Here is a 20,781-nt window from a genome sequence, read left to right on the forward strand (position 1 = left end):
TGATAAATATTTGAACAATTTTTAATCTTTGCTGTCGAAAATATTTATTGTTGAGGAATTTTCGAATTTCTCATAAAAACCTTTTTTTATTAATCCAAAATTTGATTTTATTGGATTAATTTCCTCAAAAATTTGATTTTGACTTAACCACCAAGGTTCAAGGGCCTAATTTTTCTTAAAAAATCCATTTTTGCCTTGGTGGGGTCCTCCAAAAATTGACTTCTTTTTGACCCACGAATTTTTTGGTCATTTTCCACTTGGAGAAATTAATTTCTCTAGCATTAATTGTTGACTCTAAATTAATTAATTTTCTGGCTTAGGATTTAATTTTATTTTGCGAGAAAGATTAATTGATAAATACTTTAGGGGATTAATTATTTTTCCACCCAAAAATACTTTAGCCATGGTGTTTGATTGCGAGGGACCATGCAATAAAATATTTTTTACATCAGATAATTAAACCCTTAAAAGGGGAATACCCATTCGTTATGGACCCTCAAAATAGTTACCCAATTATGCGACATAATATGATCTGGTAGACCAAATGATCTGAAATAAAATAATTTAACCAAATAGCTTAAATTTTTTCCAAATCACTCTTACAATAGACTCAACTAAAAACGCTAGGACTCACCTAAGACTTTGTCAATAAATTCCACCCTAGCTTTGGGGTTTAAGCTGTAGGGAAAAACTCTACCGATTATCCGTGTTTCACACATAATTTGGTGAGACGAAAAACCTCCTAGGATGAAATTCATCGCCAAAATCATAGGCTTACCTGTCGAGAAATTTAGGGCATGGGGATTATGAGATTTCTCTGAGATGATAACTGCTTGTGAATGCCTTTTAATTCTTTTGATTAGGATCTTCTCTTTGATTAAATTATTATAGTGTTCTTTCTTCATCAAACAACTACCAAAGCATAAACAATAAAGAGACAAGATACACAGAATATAGGCGATCAGCTAGGGCCAAAACCTCTCCAACTTGAGAGGAAAACCCAAACGAATTCTTCTTCTTATAGAGACTTCAATTTACGAATACCAAGACGATGACCAAGACCTTTGACCTATTAACCTCTCTAAGACCAAGTCACAAGACCTCTTAGTTTAACCTCTTCTTCCTTGAGTCAACGATGGTCAAACTGCTTGCTTCTCTCTCCTTCTCAGCTATCTTTTAGATCTTGGCTTCTTGGATTAGACCTACAACCTTCAGCCTCTTTAGAAACCCTAGTTGCAGCATGTTTGATGGATGTAGACCAACTTTTGCATCTTGTTAGCACTTTGCTTGGATAGTGAGACTTTCTTCCTCAACTCGGCTTGATGAAAGACTTATCCTTCTTCCTTGATTTGGTGCTTTAGGACAGCTGTAACAACCCGGCTTCTTGAAGCAGCAAACATTCCTTCTCTTCTTTGCACAACAACTCGGCTTCCTGAAGCATCAAACATTCCTTCTCTTCTTTGCACAACAACTCGGCTTCCTGAAGCAACAAACATTCCTTCTCTTCTTCGCACATGTGGGAGGAAACAACCAAAAGAAAGCCAAACCAAATCAATATACTTCGACTCCTTGACTTCCTTTTCTTCGCTTGATGTGAGGCTCCTTCTCCTATGTTTTTCACACCTTTTCTTCTATTTCAAAACCTTGATCGAATGTGTCATTGAGAGAGGCCGTGTTGCCCTATATATAGTAATCTCTCCATCAAAATCAGTCGACTTCTACTTATGACAAGGCCGACATGCTTTTCTAGAATCATACTTAGGCCGACATGTAGGAGAGCTTGTGACAAGGTCTTGGAGGGCTAATAAATTTTCTTTTACATTGAATTACATGCCCAAATGGGTCTTCAATCCTTGACATGACTTTACTAAACCAAACCTAATACCTCACAATAGGAGCTTCAACTAAAAATAAAATTCCTTGATCATGAAACCCATGATTCAAATATTACAAAAATAATTTTATTTTCTTCTTTACATCAATTACATAGAATCACAATTACACGTCATTATGAAGACCAAACCTAGTTACACTTTTCAACATTACCTAGGTTGTTACATAATTAAACAGTCATATTAGCATCATTTACATTACAATTTGCATAAATTGGGTTTACAATGACATAAGAATTGGCTGGCTAATGATTTTGAATGTTGGAAATTTTTGTACAATTGCTTCCTTGGACTTATGACAAAATAGGTGCAATAATTCCAATTTTTAAAAATACCTGTTTTTGCTTTTTTCAATTTTTTTTGTCCCTTAGGTTCAAACTCTAATCATTACGTTGAAGACAGTGGTGAACTCGAAGGGGGGGGGGTAGTGTTTAATAGACAAATTTTGAACCATATGTCGGGCATCAATTGATTGAAATACTATCTGGGGCAAATTCCGGGACAAAATATGGAACTTTGCCTAAATGCAAATCTATAAATCATTCATAAGGCCATGAGATCATTGCAAGATAATGATGAAGCCAAAGATAATAGGGCAATTGTGAGAAGTCAAATTGCAAGGGAAGGAGTGGGGGTAAGTGAAAGATGCTTATTCAACATTGCCTTTCACATCCACAGTGCTCAACCCCTCAGTTGCCTCGTCATTGTTTGTTCTTGGAACCACCCCTGGTGCACAACCTTCTATCAGGGCGGCACTTAACAAAAAGGAGAAAGAAGCTAACGAGTTGGTGGGTAGGTGTTTTCTATGGAGTGACATTCCTTTTAGCATTGGTAAGAACAACCGATTCTACTAGCCTAGGTCTAATGTTGTTGCTATTTTTGGCTCGGGGTACAAAGCCCTTTCCTATGATGAGTTGAAGGGGCTTATTCTTCAAAATGAAAAGGTTGATTGCACTGTTAGATTGGAGGAGGTTATAAGGCATCATGGGAACACACTGGATGCACTGTGATGTCAGATGTTTGTACTAATCAGAAGCATAGGACCCTTCTTAACTTATTGGTTAGTTGTTCCAAGGGGACAATATTTATAATTCAATTGATGCATTTGAACATATTAAAGATGCACAATTATTATGTGAGTTGTTGGACATCTTCATTCATGAGGTAGGTCCACAAAATGTTGTCCAAGTCATAATGGACAACACTACAAATTATGTTGTTGCTGGCAGGTTGCTTTTGGAGAGGTATCCTAACTTGTTTTAGAAACCTTGTGTTGCACATTGTATTGACTTGATGTTATAGGATAGAGGAAATATTCCTTTTGTGAGGGATATTGTTGAATCATCTAAGAGCATAACAAAATTCATATATAATCATGCATCTGTGCTTAGCTTGATAAGAAGATTCACCAATAACAAGGAGCTAGTGCATTTCCTGGAACATAAGAATACACTGCTTATCTTTCCTGGACAGGCTGTACCCATTTGGAAGATTTAACTTCTTGAACTTCTGAGGCCTGTCAAGTTTAAGATCACTGTCCGGATTATTAGCTTCTTCCGAGGCCTTTTCTGCAAAAGAGACTGCAAGAGTAGGATCCCATGAAGTCAACTCCAATGCAGGCCCATAATCTGTATCAACAACCTTAAAAAACTTAGGATACTTATTGCATAAATTAGTTCTGAAATCCATGGGGAGACCCATATCAGTAGCTAAGTGGGAAATCTTCTCCAGCAATACCCTCTTGCTCACAGACATCATTAAAAGTTTCCTGAGATTCTCAACTAAAAGACCCTCCATTTGAGATTTAATCTGCAGTTCTTCCCAGTGTAGCTGCTGTGCCTGGGGCGTCAATGTGAAATAGAAGCAGTATGCCTCTTCTTCAGTTACTTGGAAGACTGATGGGTATCTTCTCAATATGGGGATGAGCCTGCGTCCCCTCTGGAGGCTGAGGTGCTTTCTGTGCTTGGCAAGCTCTGCCACAGACATTTTGTGGTTGGGTTGTTTGAGAAGGATGTGCTTGATCTGGTTGACTAACTTGAGCTTCTTCTGGCTCTCTATGACCTTGTCCAGACGCCGCTCTTTGCATCTCTTGATCAGAGCACTGATTGGAACAGGAGAAGGAGGAAGAATTTGAGATGCAGTGAGTGACTTCAAGTAATGGGTGGTGTCTCCCAGAAATGAGTTTTTGGTGTGAGTGAGCACAAGGGGTCCATTTAGTGGAGTGTGAGCGCTGCTTATTCTCACGAGATTTAGGCGAGCAATTGTAGAGTGGAATATGGTGGGTTTCAGGGCCGGGAATGATGAGGGTAGTGATAAGTTTGTGAAACTCTGAGGAGGTAGGCTGGCACTCATCTCCATCTCATATCATGCCTATGGCACTCATGTATATCTTCTCGCTCGAAAACCCTATAAACATGCCTGTGAGTAACAAAAACCCTTGTCAAACCGCCATGTCATGATTAAATCGGGGTGAATAGTTTTTATGAGGCAGTGAAATCTTGATCGTTGAAGGGCACTAAAATTTTGGACCTTGCATAATTTGGATTGATTAATTGCGTGTATGGAACAGAAATATCTCTTTGTCTTGGGGTTTTACGACTAGTAATTGCCCCAAAAGGTGTAAAAAGAGGTCATAAGTTTGTTAATTTGGAAAAATTGTATGAGAAAGGTATTTGTAGACATGTATGCCATATGTTTTTCATTTTAGAAAGTAACAAGGTCAACTTTTGAAGATGAAAAGTCATGCATTAGATCTCACCTTTAATTGAAACTAACTATTATCCATGCCCCAATTGAAAACTATAAAAATTATATTTATGTTTTGTTTTAATGTTTATTCATTTTAATTTAAAATAAAGCTATTATTTGGTAGTGTTATAAATTATTTTATTTTATGTAAAATAATGTACCCGTTCATTTTTTCTTCTTTTTTTCACCTTTTAACTTTCATCATAAAATTTCAAGTTTATATTATAATAAATATAAAATATATTTTAAAAAATCATTTAAATATTATTCTTTTAAAAAATTGACAGAACCTTTACCAATTTTATTATTATTATAGTAATTAGTTAATTAACATAATTTATAATTATTATTTAAGTTGTATAGCAATAATATATTTAAATACGCTTTGGTTATTGTTTAAATATAAATCCATAAACTCAATGTAACACCACTATTCTATAATGGTAATTGGTTAATTCCTTACCTGTGAAAAGAAGACCAGTGCAATAAGCTGTGGAAGCCCTATTTCAATGCATTTCCCCACCTGTAAATAACATCAGAGTACAACACTTCATTTGACTTTTTTTCAAAAAAAGAGGATATATTTTCAAACAAAACGGAAATTCAAATAGAATAGATATTACAAAATATACATCCAAACATAAATTTGAAGGCAGGTAATATGGATATCCAAACGTATGGGTGTTTGGTGAACAGAAGAAATTCCAAGTTTGACGCGAAAAACCTATCAATCTATTGAAAATTGCAAAACTGGTTTCGATAGGACCCAAAACTTATTATTGTAAATGCAAGTTTAACTGGTTGAAAGTTAAAATAAAAACTAAGAGTTGGGCTATTAACTAATAGCTGAATAAACTGACATGATTTGGTTGAAGACATATGAGGTCAATTTTAGTGAGTTAAAGTTCATTAAATTGACAACACTTGAGTCAGGTCATTCTTATGCTAGTCACTAATACTTTTACTGCATGCAAATATTTCTGAAATACATTTGAACCAAATGAAAGGACTTCATCTATGCTAGCTACTCAAGCTAGAAAGTGTATCAGCTCAAGTAAAATCGAATCCACTGGATTCAAAAAGATTCAGTAGCTATGTCATTTAGTCATTATAGCTTAAATTTTCACAAGAGAAGTTTCAAAACAAACTGGAAATAATTCTTTTCAGAACTTACCATGATCCATTTGTGAAACAGTCCAACTCCGAACACTGCTTATTACTAATGTGATTAATATTAATAAAGATCGTACATAATATGCTATTGTGTTAAAAATTTAAACCTTAAATATATATTAGACGATATAATTAGGAGTAAATCAGGACTAATCTAAGTCAAACATTTCTGAAACATTTTTTATTCATAATACATTTCCCAAAAACATTTTCTGTTTCATCTAGTTTATGCAATATATTTCATCCTGAGTATCTGTGTAAAAGCAGGTGTTAAGTTCCAACCAAACTATCTGTCTAGAAATCACCTACGATGCAGAAAAGCACATACTGCCTCCATTCAAAAGAAGAGTCTGCAGATATCAAATCAAAATATCTATTGCTTCAAGATAAATGAAAGTCCAACAGATGGACCTTGTTTAATAGAAATAGTCATCAAGCCCGTAATTATCCAAGCAATATGGGTGCTATTCAAGTTAGCTAGCATACTTGAGCAGGTCCTTCTGTTCCAAACCAGTTGTAATCACACTGTAATTTTGAGTACCCTGCAGCTTTCCATATTAACTAACAAAAATGCTGGACTAGGGCACTCAAGCTTAGGAATTCTATACCCATATAACTCAAATGCAATTATGGCATTCATTGAAACTTGAAGCATATGAATTCTATTCAAGCAAATAGAAAATTTGTTTAATACCAAGTGAGTGCAATAGAGATCAGCTTCTGAAATAGAATTTGTTTAAGCCAAGTGAACATAACAGAAATGGTGCTCAGTGTCCACTTACCCCCGGGAACCCAAGTTCATAGAGCCCAAGAGCAACAAGAGTTACTAGCGGAACTGCTGAAAGAGGACTCAGATACCTGACAGGCACCATGCCATCAAGACAACAAAATCAGGATCTACAGACTGTAAATCCTTAGTACATGTAGAAAATTTGAATGAAATTACTTGAGAAAATGCATAGAGATCAAACCAACCTTAAAACAACAGCCCACAGACCACTCAATCCCAGGATGATTTGCAGTGTTTCAACTTCTTGAACCAAGATTGGATCTACTTAAATTTGATCGACTTCTACTTTTGTTATCATATATATGAATACTTCTATCATAAAACTGAGTGTTTGCAAGAGGTTGCATAGATTTCAGGGAGCCCATCTACTAAAATAAGAGTAGAATGGGTATGCAGTAAAGTGATAATTTTGATAAACATGTGCCATACAAGTGGGACAACCCATAGTGAGATTGGAATGGAAACTCATACCATACGGGTCGGGCAGATCATAAAGAGACCCAAATTAAAACTAATGCCATAGAGGTGGAGAAAACAGTAAACTACAGTGGGATTGGAATCGAAACTCATGCCATAAAGGTGAAGCTGACCACAGAGAAACTCAAATTGAAAATTATGCTATAAGAATGGGGCAAACAAAAGAGAAATTGGAATTTAAACGTATCCCATACAGGAGGGGAAGCCTAAAAAGAGACTTGAATTGAAACTTGTGCGATGCAGATGGACCAAACCATAGAGTGATTGGAATTAAAAATCAAGCCGTAGAGGTGGAGCAGACCAGTTGCGGCAACCAAGAAAGAGATTTGAATTGAAAGTTGTGTCATACATTGAGACGAACCACAAAGAGACTCAAATTGAAACGCATGCCATAGAGGTGAAGCAAACCATAGGAAATTGGAATTGAAACTCATACCATACCAGTGGAGCAAACCACAAAGAAATTGGAAATGAAACTCGTCCATAAAGGTAATTGAATTGAACTGCATGCTATACAAATAGGGCAGAGCACGGAGATAATGGAAATGGAAATCATGTCACATAGGAGGGGTCAAACCATAGAGAGATTGGAATTGAAACTAATTCCAAATAAGTGTAGCAGGCCAAAGGAAAGTGGAAATGGAACTTGTGCCAGCCAACAAATGACAGAGAAATTGGAAATGAATTCGTGCAATATAGGTGGAGAGGCCACAATGAAATTTGGATTGTAACTCATGTCATAAAGGACGATAGAGAAATTGGAAATGAATTTGTGCAATATAGGTAAAGGCCACAGTGAAATTTGGATTGTAACTATGTCATAAAGGACCTCATTGCCTCAGTATTAAGTAAGTCATAGAGAAATTACCTTGGGCATCCTTATCGATTATAGGTTCAGGACATAACATAATTGTAAGTAAACAGAGAAATTATCGAATGCTTGTGGACAGACTGACGGAATTTGTACCTGCAAATAGAGTATACTAAGAATGACAGAATGATTTCTCCCTTTTTGAGAACTGAGAGTATACCGAGAATGACTGAATGATTTCTCTCTTTCTGAGAAACTGAGAAAGAGAAATCAGTCCTTACCTAACTTAATGAAATGGAGGCAAAAAAGTATACGAACATCCTTTGGCATGTTTGAATTTTTTGTCCTACATTTCCTCTCATCACCCCAAAGTCTCTGCAAAACTTTTAAGCACTGCCTTAAAATAAATTGACGGATAAACAGATACAGAAATGAACGAGAAAACATAAGACAAATACAGAAACCGAAGCTTCACGTCTCATATTCTCCGTCCATGGCGAACCTTTCTTCACCTGTTAGCAATTTTTTTAAGCAGGTCAAAATGATTAAGCAAGAATGGCCAAATAATCTAAATGCAATCTCTACGGCGAAAGCCCTTGGGATTTTCCATGTCTTCACTGTGAAATCGAAACAATGAATAAAAATTGTCTGGGAAGTACTGAAAATACCAAACCATTCATCATCAACCTGGACTGAAATGCGATAAAGGGGAGATGAGTTTGGGGTTTCCAAGCCCCACTATGCTGATTTTCCTCCACTGCTAAAATCACTGAGGGAGCAGCCAAATGTTTTGCATGTTGTTGCGGTTTTGGAGATCGAGAAGAACTGGACATAGCTTAACAAGGGAGATGGTCCTCTGTAACATAAATACTATAGCCAGATGTCAAAAAAATATCTTTTGCGGCCAGATGTCACCGGAGTGGCGTTCTTTATCTTTTAGTTGGAAATTGGAGGGAGAGGCCATATTCAGACTAGTTTCATATCAAGAGAGCTTTTGGGCAGGAGTGAAGGATATGTGTGCCATTTTCGAACCTTTGGTAAAAGTTCTTCGTTTTGTTAATGGAAATAAGCTTGAAATGGGATACTTGTACTTATATGAGGCCATGGATAGGGCCAAAGAAGCCATCCATGCCTATTATGAGAATAAAGGGGATGAGGGGTTTGAGAAACAACAGTTGATATGGAAAGTGATTGATGATCAATCGAACAATACCCTCCATCACCCCAATCACGCTGTAGTGATCTACCTCAACCTTGCATTTTCTTACTCCTGTGGTTTCATATTTAATGCTGAGGTGATGGATGGATTCCTCACTTGTTTTGAGAGGATGGTGCCATTTGAGCAAGCACGTGAAGATATTTCTAAAGAAATGGAGATACATAGGTTGGCGGGTGGCCCATTTAGCTTTAACATGGCTATTAAGGATAGGAAGACCAAAATGCTAGGTAAGCTTCAATTTGTTTCAAATTTCATTCTCTTCATAATTTACTTCAAGTATACAATTTCAATGTTTTTTCTTATGTTTCTCATATTTGTTTTAATTTTTAGATACTTGGTGGACAATTTATAGTGGCAGAGTCCCCAATCTTCAAAAGCTTGCCATTCGAGTACTCAAACAAACAAGGAGTTCCTCCGGATGCAAGTGTAACTGGAGTGTATTTGAAAAAATACACACCTCAAATACACACCAAGAAGCACAAGAACTTAAAAAAATTTAAATTAGATGGAAGAATTGGTTTTTGTTTGGTCTTTCTGGAAGCAATGAAATTTTGGAAATGATGTTTTCTGGTCTAGTTTACATATTTTTAATAATATAAATTAAAAAGAAGAATTGATATTTCAAAAAATAATCAATTTGGTTTGGTCCTTTCCTAAGTAGTATTTTTGAACTCTAACTTGGTGGCTAAACTAGGTCATGAAAGTTTCATATATAATACACACAATATTTTTGAATTAGGGCTTTGTGGCTGAATTGGGTAAGGAAAGCGAAGAGGTCTAGATCAAGGTTGCCAAAGCACATAGCGGAGTGGGAGTGTCATTTTCCAAAACACCTTCGAAGTAGAGCATTTGTGTGTGTGTGTGTGAAACATGCATATTTGTACATTAATGAAGGTAGAAATGGCATCCATAGTACATTAATGATTAAACATTTGAGCATCGACCATCTAGATTCTATTACGAGCAATCATCTAGATTTTTTGAGTGCGAGTAGGAATGGACTCTGTTAGTGGTGTCATCCTATGCTTACCCTCATGTTTCATTCTTAATAGGGAGTTGATATAGGACATGAAAAAAGATCTTAATATGCCCATGCTAAAGCAATTTATGTAGATTGTAGAGCACAATTGACATACTAAAGTGCATGAAAGATATATTCAATTATTGCTTTTCATGCCAAGGTTTATGATCAAATTCAAATTCTGCAATAAATTCTATCACTACACATTATAATGGTGTCCTTTTCACCATTTGGGGCAATTGCTAGTAACACAAATTAGAAGGAAGAATTAATTTTAGGTTGTACTAGATCTGGTACATGTACTTCTATTGATCATGGAATGAAGTATTTTATGTAGCAACTATCAACAATTCCTTCTAATTTATGTTACTAGCAATTGCCCCAAATGGTGAAGACACCATTAATTTACGTTTCTCGTATTTGTTTTAACTTTTAGATGCTTGTTGGACAATCTATGGTGGTAGAGATTTTAGGTTGCAGATCAATAGAAGTACATGTATGAGATCTAGTATTGCGGATTATGCTTCAAATTACCTTGCATATCATGGCCTTGATGAGAATTGTGTTTTAGATTTGGTGCCTCCACATAGGATCATAGCTCTTCTTATTTAAATATTACTTGCGATTTAATGAAATGGGTTTGATATAGCTGCCACGAGCTTGCTTGACAGAGAAATTCATGCATACTTATCACCAGTAGTATCCTTGTTAAGCTACCTTTCCAAAAGCTGAAGACTTCCTTTGCCTTGGGTTTTATCTGCAAGTAGCAAAACAATAAGCGATATTCTTCTTGAGGATATTCGCACAGGCTATTTTTGCATGGCATAAGCATGTTCTCGTATTGCAAAACTTGCCCTTCTTGTTTGTATTTCTAGATTTGGCATTCACCCACGGGCACAACTGTCTAATCATTTCCATTATCATTATTAGCACAATAAAGTGATTAGGCTAACACATTCTTGTAGAGAGAAGTCTAGTAGAGAGCAAAATGCTAGTTCCATAGAGTAAGTGACTCTCGATCAAGTGATAGGTTAAATTGAATAACCCAAAATAAAGCTCCATTTTATCGACGTGATAATTTACAAGAATGGCCTTGCATTTGTTTAGCCCTACAAATGGTTGATTTAGATTCTTAAGTGATTGAGCATTCATGCAATACATACATTGTTGGATGTTGACATACATATTTACATATTTGAATAAAAATTCACACTTCATGGCACTCCTTGAATGGATTTTTTTCAAAATGGCATAGCATAGTTAGTCATATTTTATTACTTTTGTAATAAAACCAAAAGTAGAAGGGTAGGTTTGTGAATTTGTAGTTTATATGGTTTATGTTCTTAAAGAGGAAGCGAGAGGTACAAGGGTGAAGTTAATAAGTTAATGTATTGAAATTATAATTTATGTGCCATGAAGTGGGAGGCATAAGGGTGAAATCAATATTATTATAATAAGTGGATGTATTTGAAGTTTTATTGGTTTAAGGTTATGGGCGGGGGTAGGCAGGAGGGGCAACATATATATCCAATATTATTGTAATTGAAGTATTGAATTGTATTGTTGTTGATGTTTGTAGCATTAGACATGAACTTTCGTATAGGTCTAAGTGTCAAAGATGTGTGGAAGTTGTCCAATGACTTCAACCTTTAGCAAATTCACTTTAATTAAAGTGATTTTTTTTATTTATAAGAAGTGAGTTTAATCTAGTGAAATGTAAAGACTTTTACATTGGTGAATTAGATGAATCTTAATTGTTGATCTCAAGTGAGGTGAGATCTAATATCCATCATCAGTCACTTTGGATATTAGGGTATGGATTCAGTCAATAACTCAAGATTATAAAAGCAAGGCTAGGTGAAGGAGAAAAACATATTGTCTGGGAACTGTATGGTAGTAAACCCTCAGACGCTTTGGGTGTGAGTGATATGATGTGCTTTTCGACACCTCCGCAATGGTCTTGAGGGAGCAGATTGTTGTTTGTTCCTCTAGTTTTTTGAAGCATTAAATTCAAGGATAAATAATTGAATTTAAATTTTACAAAGAATAAAATTGCAAAATCCTTTTAAGTATTTTTCAATTGTGTCTTCCTGAAATTGAATAAAGAGGTCAAAAGTCAAAACATTGTTATCACACTTTAGGGTGCATGATCAATAGTACCTAGCACCCCAGAGTGACTTACAATGAAGTGAGCATGATATAAAGAAACAAATGGGTAAAGCAGGAAAGCATTTACAAAATGCCTCTCAGAAAATCAAGGAATTACAATAATATAAACTTGAATTACATAATTGGCTTATTCATCTTCAAATTAAAATAGATACAAAGGATCAATTGATTTATGCACTTCAGATAAAATTTAGAAAAAGGTAGAATTGAATTGTTTACATTATTGATGCAACAGGTGCAACAAATAACCCCATACAAAAAGGTTGATGCAATTTATGACATAGAGGATCTGATACAAAAGACCATTGCAACTTGGGATGTAAGTTGTGATATAGAGGATCTTGTCCAAAAGATTGATGCAACAGGTGACATAGATGAGATCACACAAAAGGGTGATGCAACTTGTGACATCCAAGACAATGCAGATTGCTGATGCTAATTGTGATACAAATGACTTGATAGAGAGAGAATTTTCCAATCGATTGATGACAAAAACAATGGTTGAAAATAAGTTACAAGAAGAAGCAAAGAATCATAGTAGCAGCAATAGCAAAATGAATTTGAAGAAGTGAAAGAGAAATATTACGAGTTACAAAAAGATCTTTCCAAGATGTTTGTCAGACCCTGGAAAGAATTGTCATTCAAGAGAAATCAACATCGCTTGGGATATGATAAACGAAATAAATTTCATATCCAAACCAATTTAGTGTGTGAGTGTAGGATCTCTTAAAGATGTTCAAAATCTTGGTAATAACTGCCATCATTGTCAAAAAGTTGGTCACATGGAGAGTTGATGTTTTGATCTCCATCCTTGTTTTTATTGTGAGAAGAGCGATCTCCTATCTGAAAAATATTGAAAGCATAGGCAGGTTAAGAAGACAATTCATTATGGATGGATAAATTCCAGGAGATGGAATCAACAAGTAAAGAAGATGCATAAGTCTTACCATCTAGTCAAGACAAAGACAAAAACAGAAAAAAGAAGAAATGACAAAATCAGAAAGCTATCGAACAATTATTCTAGATAATTTTAGGCATGACCCAGATACACTTCTATTGTTCACTAAAATTAAAACATGAATGAAAGTGGTACTCTCCAATCTCAAAGTGGGGAGCACATTGATCAAAAGAAACTCTCTATACACCTTTAGTGGGAGGGGACGGGGGAGGGGATGGGTTTGAAAGTGGTTAGTGGTAAACCAAGACCACCACGTTGCTCAAATAAAATTGGTTAGTGGTCATCCAAAATTACCACATTGCTCAAGTGAAAATGGTTAGTTGTAAGCCAAAAAATGCAAATATCAATGGAATTTGGTGAGTGGTCAACCAAAAATCACCAAATCAAGTGAACATGTATAGTGGTTAACCAACAAAACCACCACCTGAAGAATCCATAGCTCAAGCTTGGGTCCCTACAACTATGAATTATTGAAGAACAGAAGAATCCAAAGCTCAAGCTTGGATCCCTTCAACAAACTTCTCACGTTGCACCCGACAGGGGAATATCACATGCAATGATGATATTCAAGCTTCAAGTTTCGAAGTCTTACCACAATCAAAACTCAATGGGCATTTGGGAATTCCAGCATAGCAATTGGTCTCCTCAACGGGTAATCAGCAATCATTTCATTCATTCATTGGGAATGCTCAGACATGTCAGCTGTTCACTTCCAGATATTGGGAGTTTTTTAGGTATATCTTCATCGGAGCTTAGTTCAGCAGCTTTATATTGAATATGATGCCATGATGCCAGTTATTGTTATCTTATTGGTACAATATTTTAGACTTGAGATTGAGGGGGGAATGTTAAACTGTGAGTCCCTAGACAATCACAAAGTCCAAGACTACATTGATACGAGTTGTTGATTGTTGTCTTTAATGAGGTGTTGTCATGATCCATTGATGAGTTATCAGTGAGATGTAGATCTAGAATGGTCAAATTCATGTAACATAAATTCAGATATGGAGATCAATACAATATTTTGAGGATGGCATAAAGCGTTTTCTGCCAGTTATTGGGTTGTGTCTCACTTGTGCTCAATTCTTAACACAACTTTGGTTTAGACTCTTGTTTTTGGAGTTGTTTCAGGCAACATGTCCTAACCTCAGAGGCTGCATGAAGCAACACATACTTCTTTTGGCTTAGCAAAAATTTATGTTGATATTGAGGAATATTTGCTTTCTGCTAAATTATAATTTCCAATTTTGATCTTATACTTTCCTTCAATTTAATTTTGACCATAAAAGAACCATGACTCTCTCCAACATGCAAGGCATTAACAATTATCTGAAAGACTACAGAAAAACTACTTGGTTAGTTATACTAAAGTTGTGAGTACCATCGATTTGTTACTGTAATAGAATTTAAAGAAAAAAATAAAAATCCTTTATAACTTGTACATATGTTTTTGTCAACACACTAGGAAATCTCCTTTTCTGTGCTGGAATATAGGCCATGATGTGGTCCAGGATTGCACGCTCTCATAGTCTGGACTGTAATTTATATGTGAATGTGATATCCATCTTCGTAAGACCTATATATTCAGGAGGTGAGCTTTGGTATCTGGAATAAGCTATCCAAGGAACATGCTAATCAGTGAGTGGTCATGGTTTTTCTCATGTTGTAGTTGTGTTCAATGAAACTTTTCATGGTGATAAATTATTGAATTTTGAATTGTATTGCAGTCTTCTGGAAATGCTTGATTTATTATTCAAAATCTGATGCTATTTTTGGTGCTGTGGGATGTTGAATAAAAGAGTTTCATAGTTAGTCTTTGATGGGTTCTGAAACCCTGAGTAGTGGAATGGTCACAGAAATTTTGAATTTGGAGAAATTGTCATAATTACACTTTTAGTGAATGATGGCCATGTGGAATTTTGAATTTCCCTCCAATCTTATGATAAAATTTTAATTTTCTGAATGAAATCCTTGTAATATATGCAATCCTGTGTCAGAATTTAGCAAAGAGAGCTCATAGTTAATCTTCTGCAGAGTTGTGACACCATCAAAGCTGGTAGAGTGTCGAGTTGTTAAAAGGCACAAGCAGTCTGTCACAGCTGTGGCGCTAACAGAAGATGATTTGAGAGGATTTTCAGCATCAAAAGATGGCACTATTATTCACTGGGATGTTGAAACTGGTGCAAGTGAAAAATATGAATGGCCTAGCCAAGCAGTATCTGTTTCAAGTTCAAATGAAGTCTCCAAAACACAGAAGGGCAAGGGTTCAAAGAAACAGGGTAGCAAACATGTTTTATCAATGGCTGTCAGCTCTGATGGCCGTTATTTGGCAACTGGGGGTTTAGATCGTTATATTCATTTATGGGATACTCGAACACAAAAACATATTCAGGTACTACTATTCTGCATGCCATTCCTGGGTACATGCTGTGTTTCTAGGCAGCACAATTACTCATGTTTGATGTTTCATTTGTTTCAGGCTTTTCGGGGTCATAGAGGAGCTGTGTCTTGTTTAGCCTTTCGTCAAGGCACACAGCAACTTATATCAGGATCTTTTGATCGTACAATCAAGTTGTGGAGTGCAGAGGATAGGGCCTATATGGACACTCTTTACGGTCACCAAAGTGAAATCCTTGCAGTTGATTGTTTGCGAAAAGAACGAGTTCTGTCTGTTGGACGCGATCACACTTTGAGACTATGGAAGGTGTGTAATGTTTTAAAGCACATATACAGTGTAAAATATCCTATTTTAATGAATATTTAATAGTTGATGTTGATTAAGAAAATTATGTATGGGCAGTGAGCAGATTAGGTCTGAATTGCCAAGTAATCATATTTCTCTCCGAGATAGTAAATAATTTATAATTTTTGAATATTTCTGTCTGCTGTAAATATCAAATGAAAAACACAATAAATAGTCTGACCTGCTTTTTGCACTGAGAGTAGCGAGGTGCTCTACAGCCCAGTATGGGGGAGATGTTGTCACGTAATATTATGTTCTGTTAACATAAAAATAAATTAAATAGAAAATGAATAAATATGTACATACATATGTATGTGACAAGGTCAAAAAAATTAAATCAATGAGATCCATCTTAAATCTTGATCTATTTTGCAATGAGAGGTACAAACTTTCTTGAGGTGTAATTTTTTTTCTTTCCTTTTTTTAATCATTTAATATGAAAAAACCAATACATGAGATGGAAATCATTGATAAAAAAATTGACAACTCAAGAAATTTGATCCCTCTTGGTGCTTGATAGATCTGGGTTTAAGATGGATGATTGATATAGAATCTTTGAACAGTTAAAGTGTCGAACTTACTACACACATTCTCCTAAGTTTATGGAGTTTTCAGTGAGTGGGTATATTTTTGCAAAGTGAGGGTAATGATTCCCAAGCTTATTTTAGTACACATCCCACCCATTTAAGAAGGCTTTTGATATCTCCTTTAAAAACTACACTGAACGGTAGTCCATCTCTTGTATTTGCAAATTTATATATCACTGCGAGTTTAATTATGCTAAAAAATGTTAGAATATTCATGACTGTTTTTTATTTTTAAATTAGTCACATTGAGAGGATTGCATGCATGAATAAAAAGCGAGAATAAAAGGATAAGCTGGAAGGATAGTATGCATCCCTCAGATCCCAGTTTTAGAACAAACTCTTTTTCTATCTCTATTTATCTGTGGGTGCTTTTTGAGTCCATCTTGGTTTCCTGTTTGTATTTGTAAATTTCCCCTGATTCCTTGCTTTACATTTATAAACCATAATTAGTGTGTTGTGACTTTTGCAGGTCCCTGAGGAGACGCAGTTGGTCTTCAGAGGGCATGCAGCATCTTTAGAATGTTGCTGTTTCATCAATAATGAAGACTTCCTATCTGGCTCTGATGATGGAAGCATTGAACTTTGGAGTATGTTGAGAAAGAAGCCAGTTTTTATGGCAAAAAATGCACATGGGCATGCTATTGTAGAAAATCTTTCAGAAGATACGAGTACTAGGGAAGAGCCAGATGAGGAAGTGACAACAAGACAACTACCTAATGGAAATAGTATTGGTATGTTATTCATGATGTATGTGTTATGCTGGGATTCTATTTTGTTGTTGTTGTCTGGTCTGTTTAGGAAGGGGAGGCATTTTCCCTACAAGTACACTTACTGAAACATGAAAGGATTGCCAGGAGAGCAGTCCTTTGTGCATGAACGTTTGACTTTTGAGTATCCTGACTTCTATGATGAAGTTTGGATGTAAGAGGGTTAAAAACTTATCTTTTCATAATTTGAATCAAAATACAAACCTTATTATCTTACTTGCTTTGTTTTTTAGTGGACCTTAAAATACTTGCTGTTTACTATCTTGATCGGATGCTAAAAAAGATGGCTCAGTTATACAGGGAGTGGTATGACAAATCAAATGGGAATCACCCCTTCCGTAGAGTCATGGGTTGGAGCTGTCACAGTGTGCAGAGGAACTGATCTTGCTGCATCAGGAGCTGGTAATGGGGTGGTACGGTTATGGGCTATTGAAAATAGCAGTAAAAGCCTTAGAGATCTACATGACATTCCTCTGGTAAGAAACAAAAACACTTCAAGGGCCCTCCTTTTTTAATTCAGTATGGATGAAAAACAATATTTAATGCAGATGTAAACAATAAATACAAACTTGTTTTTATATGCTAATTATTATCCAGTTAAATATTAGACACTGAAGAAATGATTTTGCATTGCATAATTTCTCCAAGGAAAAAGGCGCAATTTTCATTAATATATTAAGAAAATTACATGTTGTATCTTCAGCATGTATGAGATGCAGTCACATAAGAACAGAACAGTCAATGTTAAAGAACATATATACAGATAAAACAGCATAAGTTGCCTAGAGCAGAAATAACAGCAATAGTATAACCAAAACAGTGTCCAAAAAAAGTGAGTGAAAGCAAAAAGCAAAAAACCAAGGAATGATCTAAAGATCATTCCGAGAGATTTCCATTCATCTCTATGAATGAACGATGGAAAAAATGAAAGAAGACACCATCTCTGAATTCCTGAATTATCCATTGCCCCCTGTTCAGCTGCGCAGCCTCTTTGGAAAGATGATCAGCGATATCATTCCTTTTCCTGTATATGTGAGAGCATACAATAAAATCAAAATGTGATTTTAGAGTAATGACATCATCCAGATTATCCCTGAGTGTGTGCAAGTGACAATGATATACATCGTTTATCCAATTTATAACACGCTGTGAGTCCCCATAGATCTGTATCCTGTGACAGTTTTGTTCCAGCGCAAAAAGGAGAAGGTGTCTTAAACTGTTTAGCTCAGCAAAATTATTTGTGCCCCTTCTGAACCCCACTTTGATTCTGAAAGATAGGTGTTCATTGATGTGGAGGACAGCATCCCCCCCACAGCCCACAGCCTGAGCCGAGCCATCGAAATAACCCCAAGGGGAGCTTTTGTTGATAATTTCGTGAGTGATGACCCGAGGAGGATGACTGACGGGATCATTTGGAATCAGGTTGTAGATGGAAACACAATTGGTACAGGTGACTGACCAGTTAATCTGATCATTTTGGAAGATAATGCGGTTCTTGTTTAGCCAAATGCCCCAGATAACTATTAGGGGAAGATTTCTTGCTTTTTGGGAGGGTGCCTTAGACCACCAACGAAACCATGCTTCCTCGGTATTTTGTCCATCCCATTTGATCTTCATGTTGAGTGAAATAATAATTGTGGACCAAAACTGTGCTGTAACAGGACAATGGAGGAAGAGATGGCCTGTGTCCTCTGTGGCGGAATTGCATAAGCAGCGTCTGGAGGGATCGTGGAAAGCCCACTTCATGAGGTTTATTTCTGTTGGAGCTTTGTTCGAGAGGATACACCACATGAATAGTCTTGTCTTCTGGGGGGCTTTTAGTTTCCAAAGGTTTATTCCGAAATCCTGGGCTGTCATAAGAGCCTCATAACCCGCTTTTGGGGAGTACCTCCCGTGAGGGGTAGTGGCCCAGATGATCTCATCCTCCTTCTTTGTGATTCTGATATTTGCTTCTTCCAGAGCGCCAATGAAGCACTGCCAGGCTCTGTGCCATCTATCTGGGATGCCCAGAATCCTGTAATCCAGCCATCATTGGGGAACCCATTGGCCGTTTCCAACCTCAACAATTTGGGCAATCTGAGAGATACCCGATCCTAAAAGAAATTGTTTCAGTGCTCTCGGGAGAATGTGAGCATTGCCGCATCCGGTCCAGGCATCAGTGCCTAATCTCACTTGCTCACCATTACCATTTTTCCATGCTAATCCGTCCTTGATTAGACTTAAAGATTGGGAGATGGCCTTCTAGATGATGGAAGCATCGGGAGAGGGTTGACTGGGTCTGCAAATCCATTCCAAAATAGATAGGGGATGGATGTACTTAAAGTATACAATCTCCTTCCATAGGCTTTTAGATTTGATTAATTACCAGCCCATCTTTGCCGCAAGAGCCTTTGCAAAGATCTAGAGACCTTTTATTCCCCAACCTCCCAGTTTTTTAGGCTTTCCAATTCTGTCCCAGCGAACCCAGGCAAAAGTCCTCCCCACATTTTGACCCCTCCATAGAAATCTACAACAAATTTGTTGAATCCTGTTGAGAATGCCTTTAGGAATCCATGCCAGGGTCATCTAGTAAACTGGAATGGCCTCGAGCACCGATTTTATCAGAGTGAGCCTGCCTGCTCTGGAGAGCCAACATTGCTGCCAGATGTTTATTCTGCTTTCAATTTTTGCGATAAGCCAGGCCCAGTCGGCGATGCGATACCCATTTGGCTTTAGCTTGAACCCCAGGTATTTTAGGCCAGCATCTAGCTCTTGTCTGACAAAGGCGAATTGTTGGGACGCATAGCTTTCCTCATTTTGTAGACATGACACAAAAATGATGGTGGATTTGTCATAGTTTGGCATCATACCTGGAGCTTTATAAAAGAGAGATAGTATGTTCTTGAAACAATAGGAATCACGAAAAGAACCATTTAAAAAAATAAGAACATCGTCTACAAACAAAAGATGAGAGAGAGATGTCATGTCCGATATCCGGACTCCCCATAGAGCTCCCACCGTGCGAGCGTTTTTAATCAGTCTGCTTAAGCCTTCCATGATCAGTAGGAAAAGGAGAAGGGATAGAGGGCATCCCTGTCTCAGCTCCCGTTCGGCGTGAAAAAAATCAGGAGCCGCCCCATTGATGGACTTTTTATTCTGTTTCTTGGTCGAGTGGAGGCCTTCCTGGGCGGTCCCAATGGCTTCATGGATCTGACGGTTATTGAGGAAAGCAAACTGCTTCTTGGATATCATCTTGGATAAGATTGGTTTAACATGATTGGCTATTGTTTTGGATATAATTTTGTAGATGCAATTGTAGAGGGAAATTGATCGATAATTGTCAAAGGTGAGGGGTTTATCGACTTTGGGGATGAGGGACGGGAAGTTCGAGTTAAAACCATCATGCATTCTGCTTGTAATTTTGCATTCTTCAATAGCCAGTAGAAG

The 20,781-nt window shown here is 36.6% G+C and overlaps 1 protein-coding gene across 1 annotated transcript in view; it reads left to right on the forward strand.

Moving 5' to 3' along the window:
* Positions 1 to 20,781, forward strand: part of LOC149175032 (U3 snoRNP-associated protein-like EMB2271) — a 137,392-nt gene that overhangs the window by 46,318 nt on the left and 70,293 nt on the right. The window contains exons 2-5 of the mRNA XM_089419503.1: positions 15,293 to 15,650; positions 15,738 to 15,962; positions 17,058 to 17,319; positions 17,656 to 17,831. Coding sequence (XP_089275629.1) covers positions 15,293 to 15,650; positions 15,738 to 15,962; positions 17,058 to 17,319; positions 17,656 to 17,831 — 1,021 coding nt within the window. The remainder of the gene's footprint in view (positions 1 to 15,292; positions 15,651 to 15,737; positions 15,963 to 17,057; positions 17,320 to 17,655; positions 17,832 to 20,781) is intronic.

This window comes from Pinus tabuliformis, chromosome 4_1 (genome assembly GCF_031772625.1).
Source record: "Pinus tabuliformis cultivar Carrire ecotype Pingquan chromosome 4_1, CPIR1, whole genome shotgun sequence".
Lineage (NCBI taxonomy): Eukaryota > Viridiplantae > Streptophyta > Pinopsida > Pinales > Pinaceae > Pinus > Pinus tabuliformis.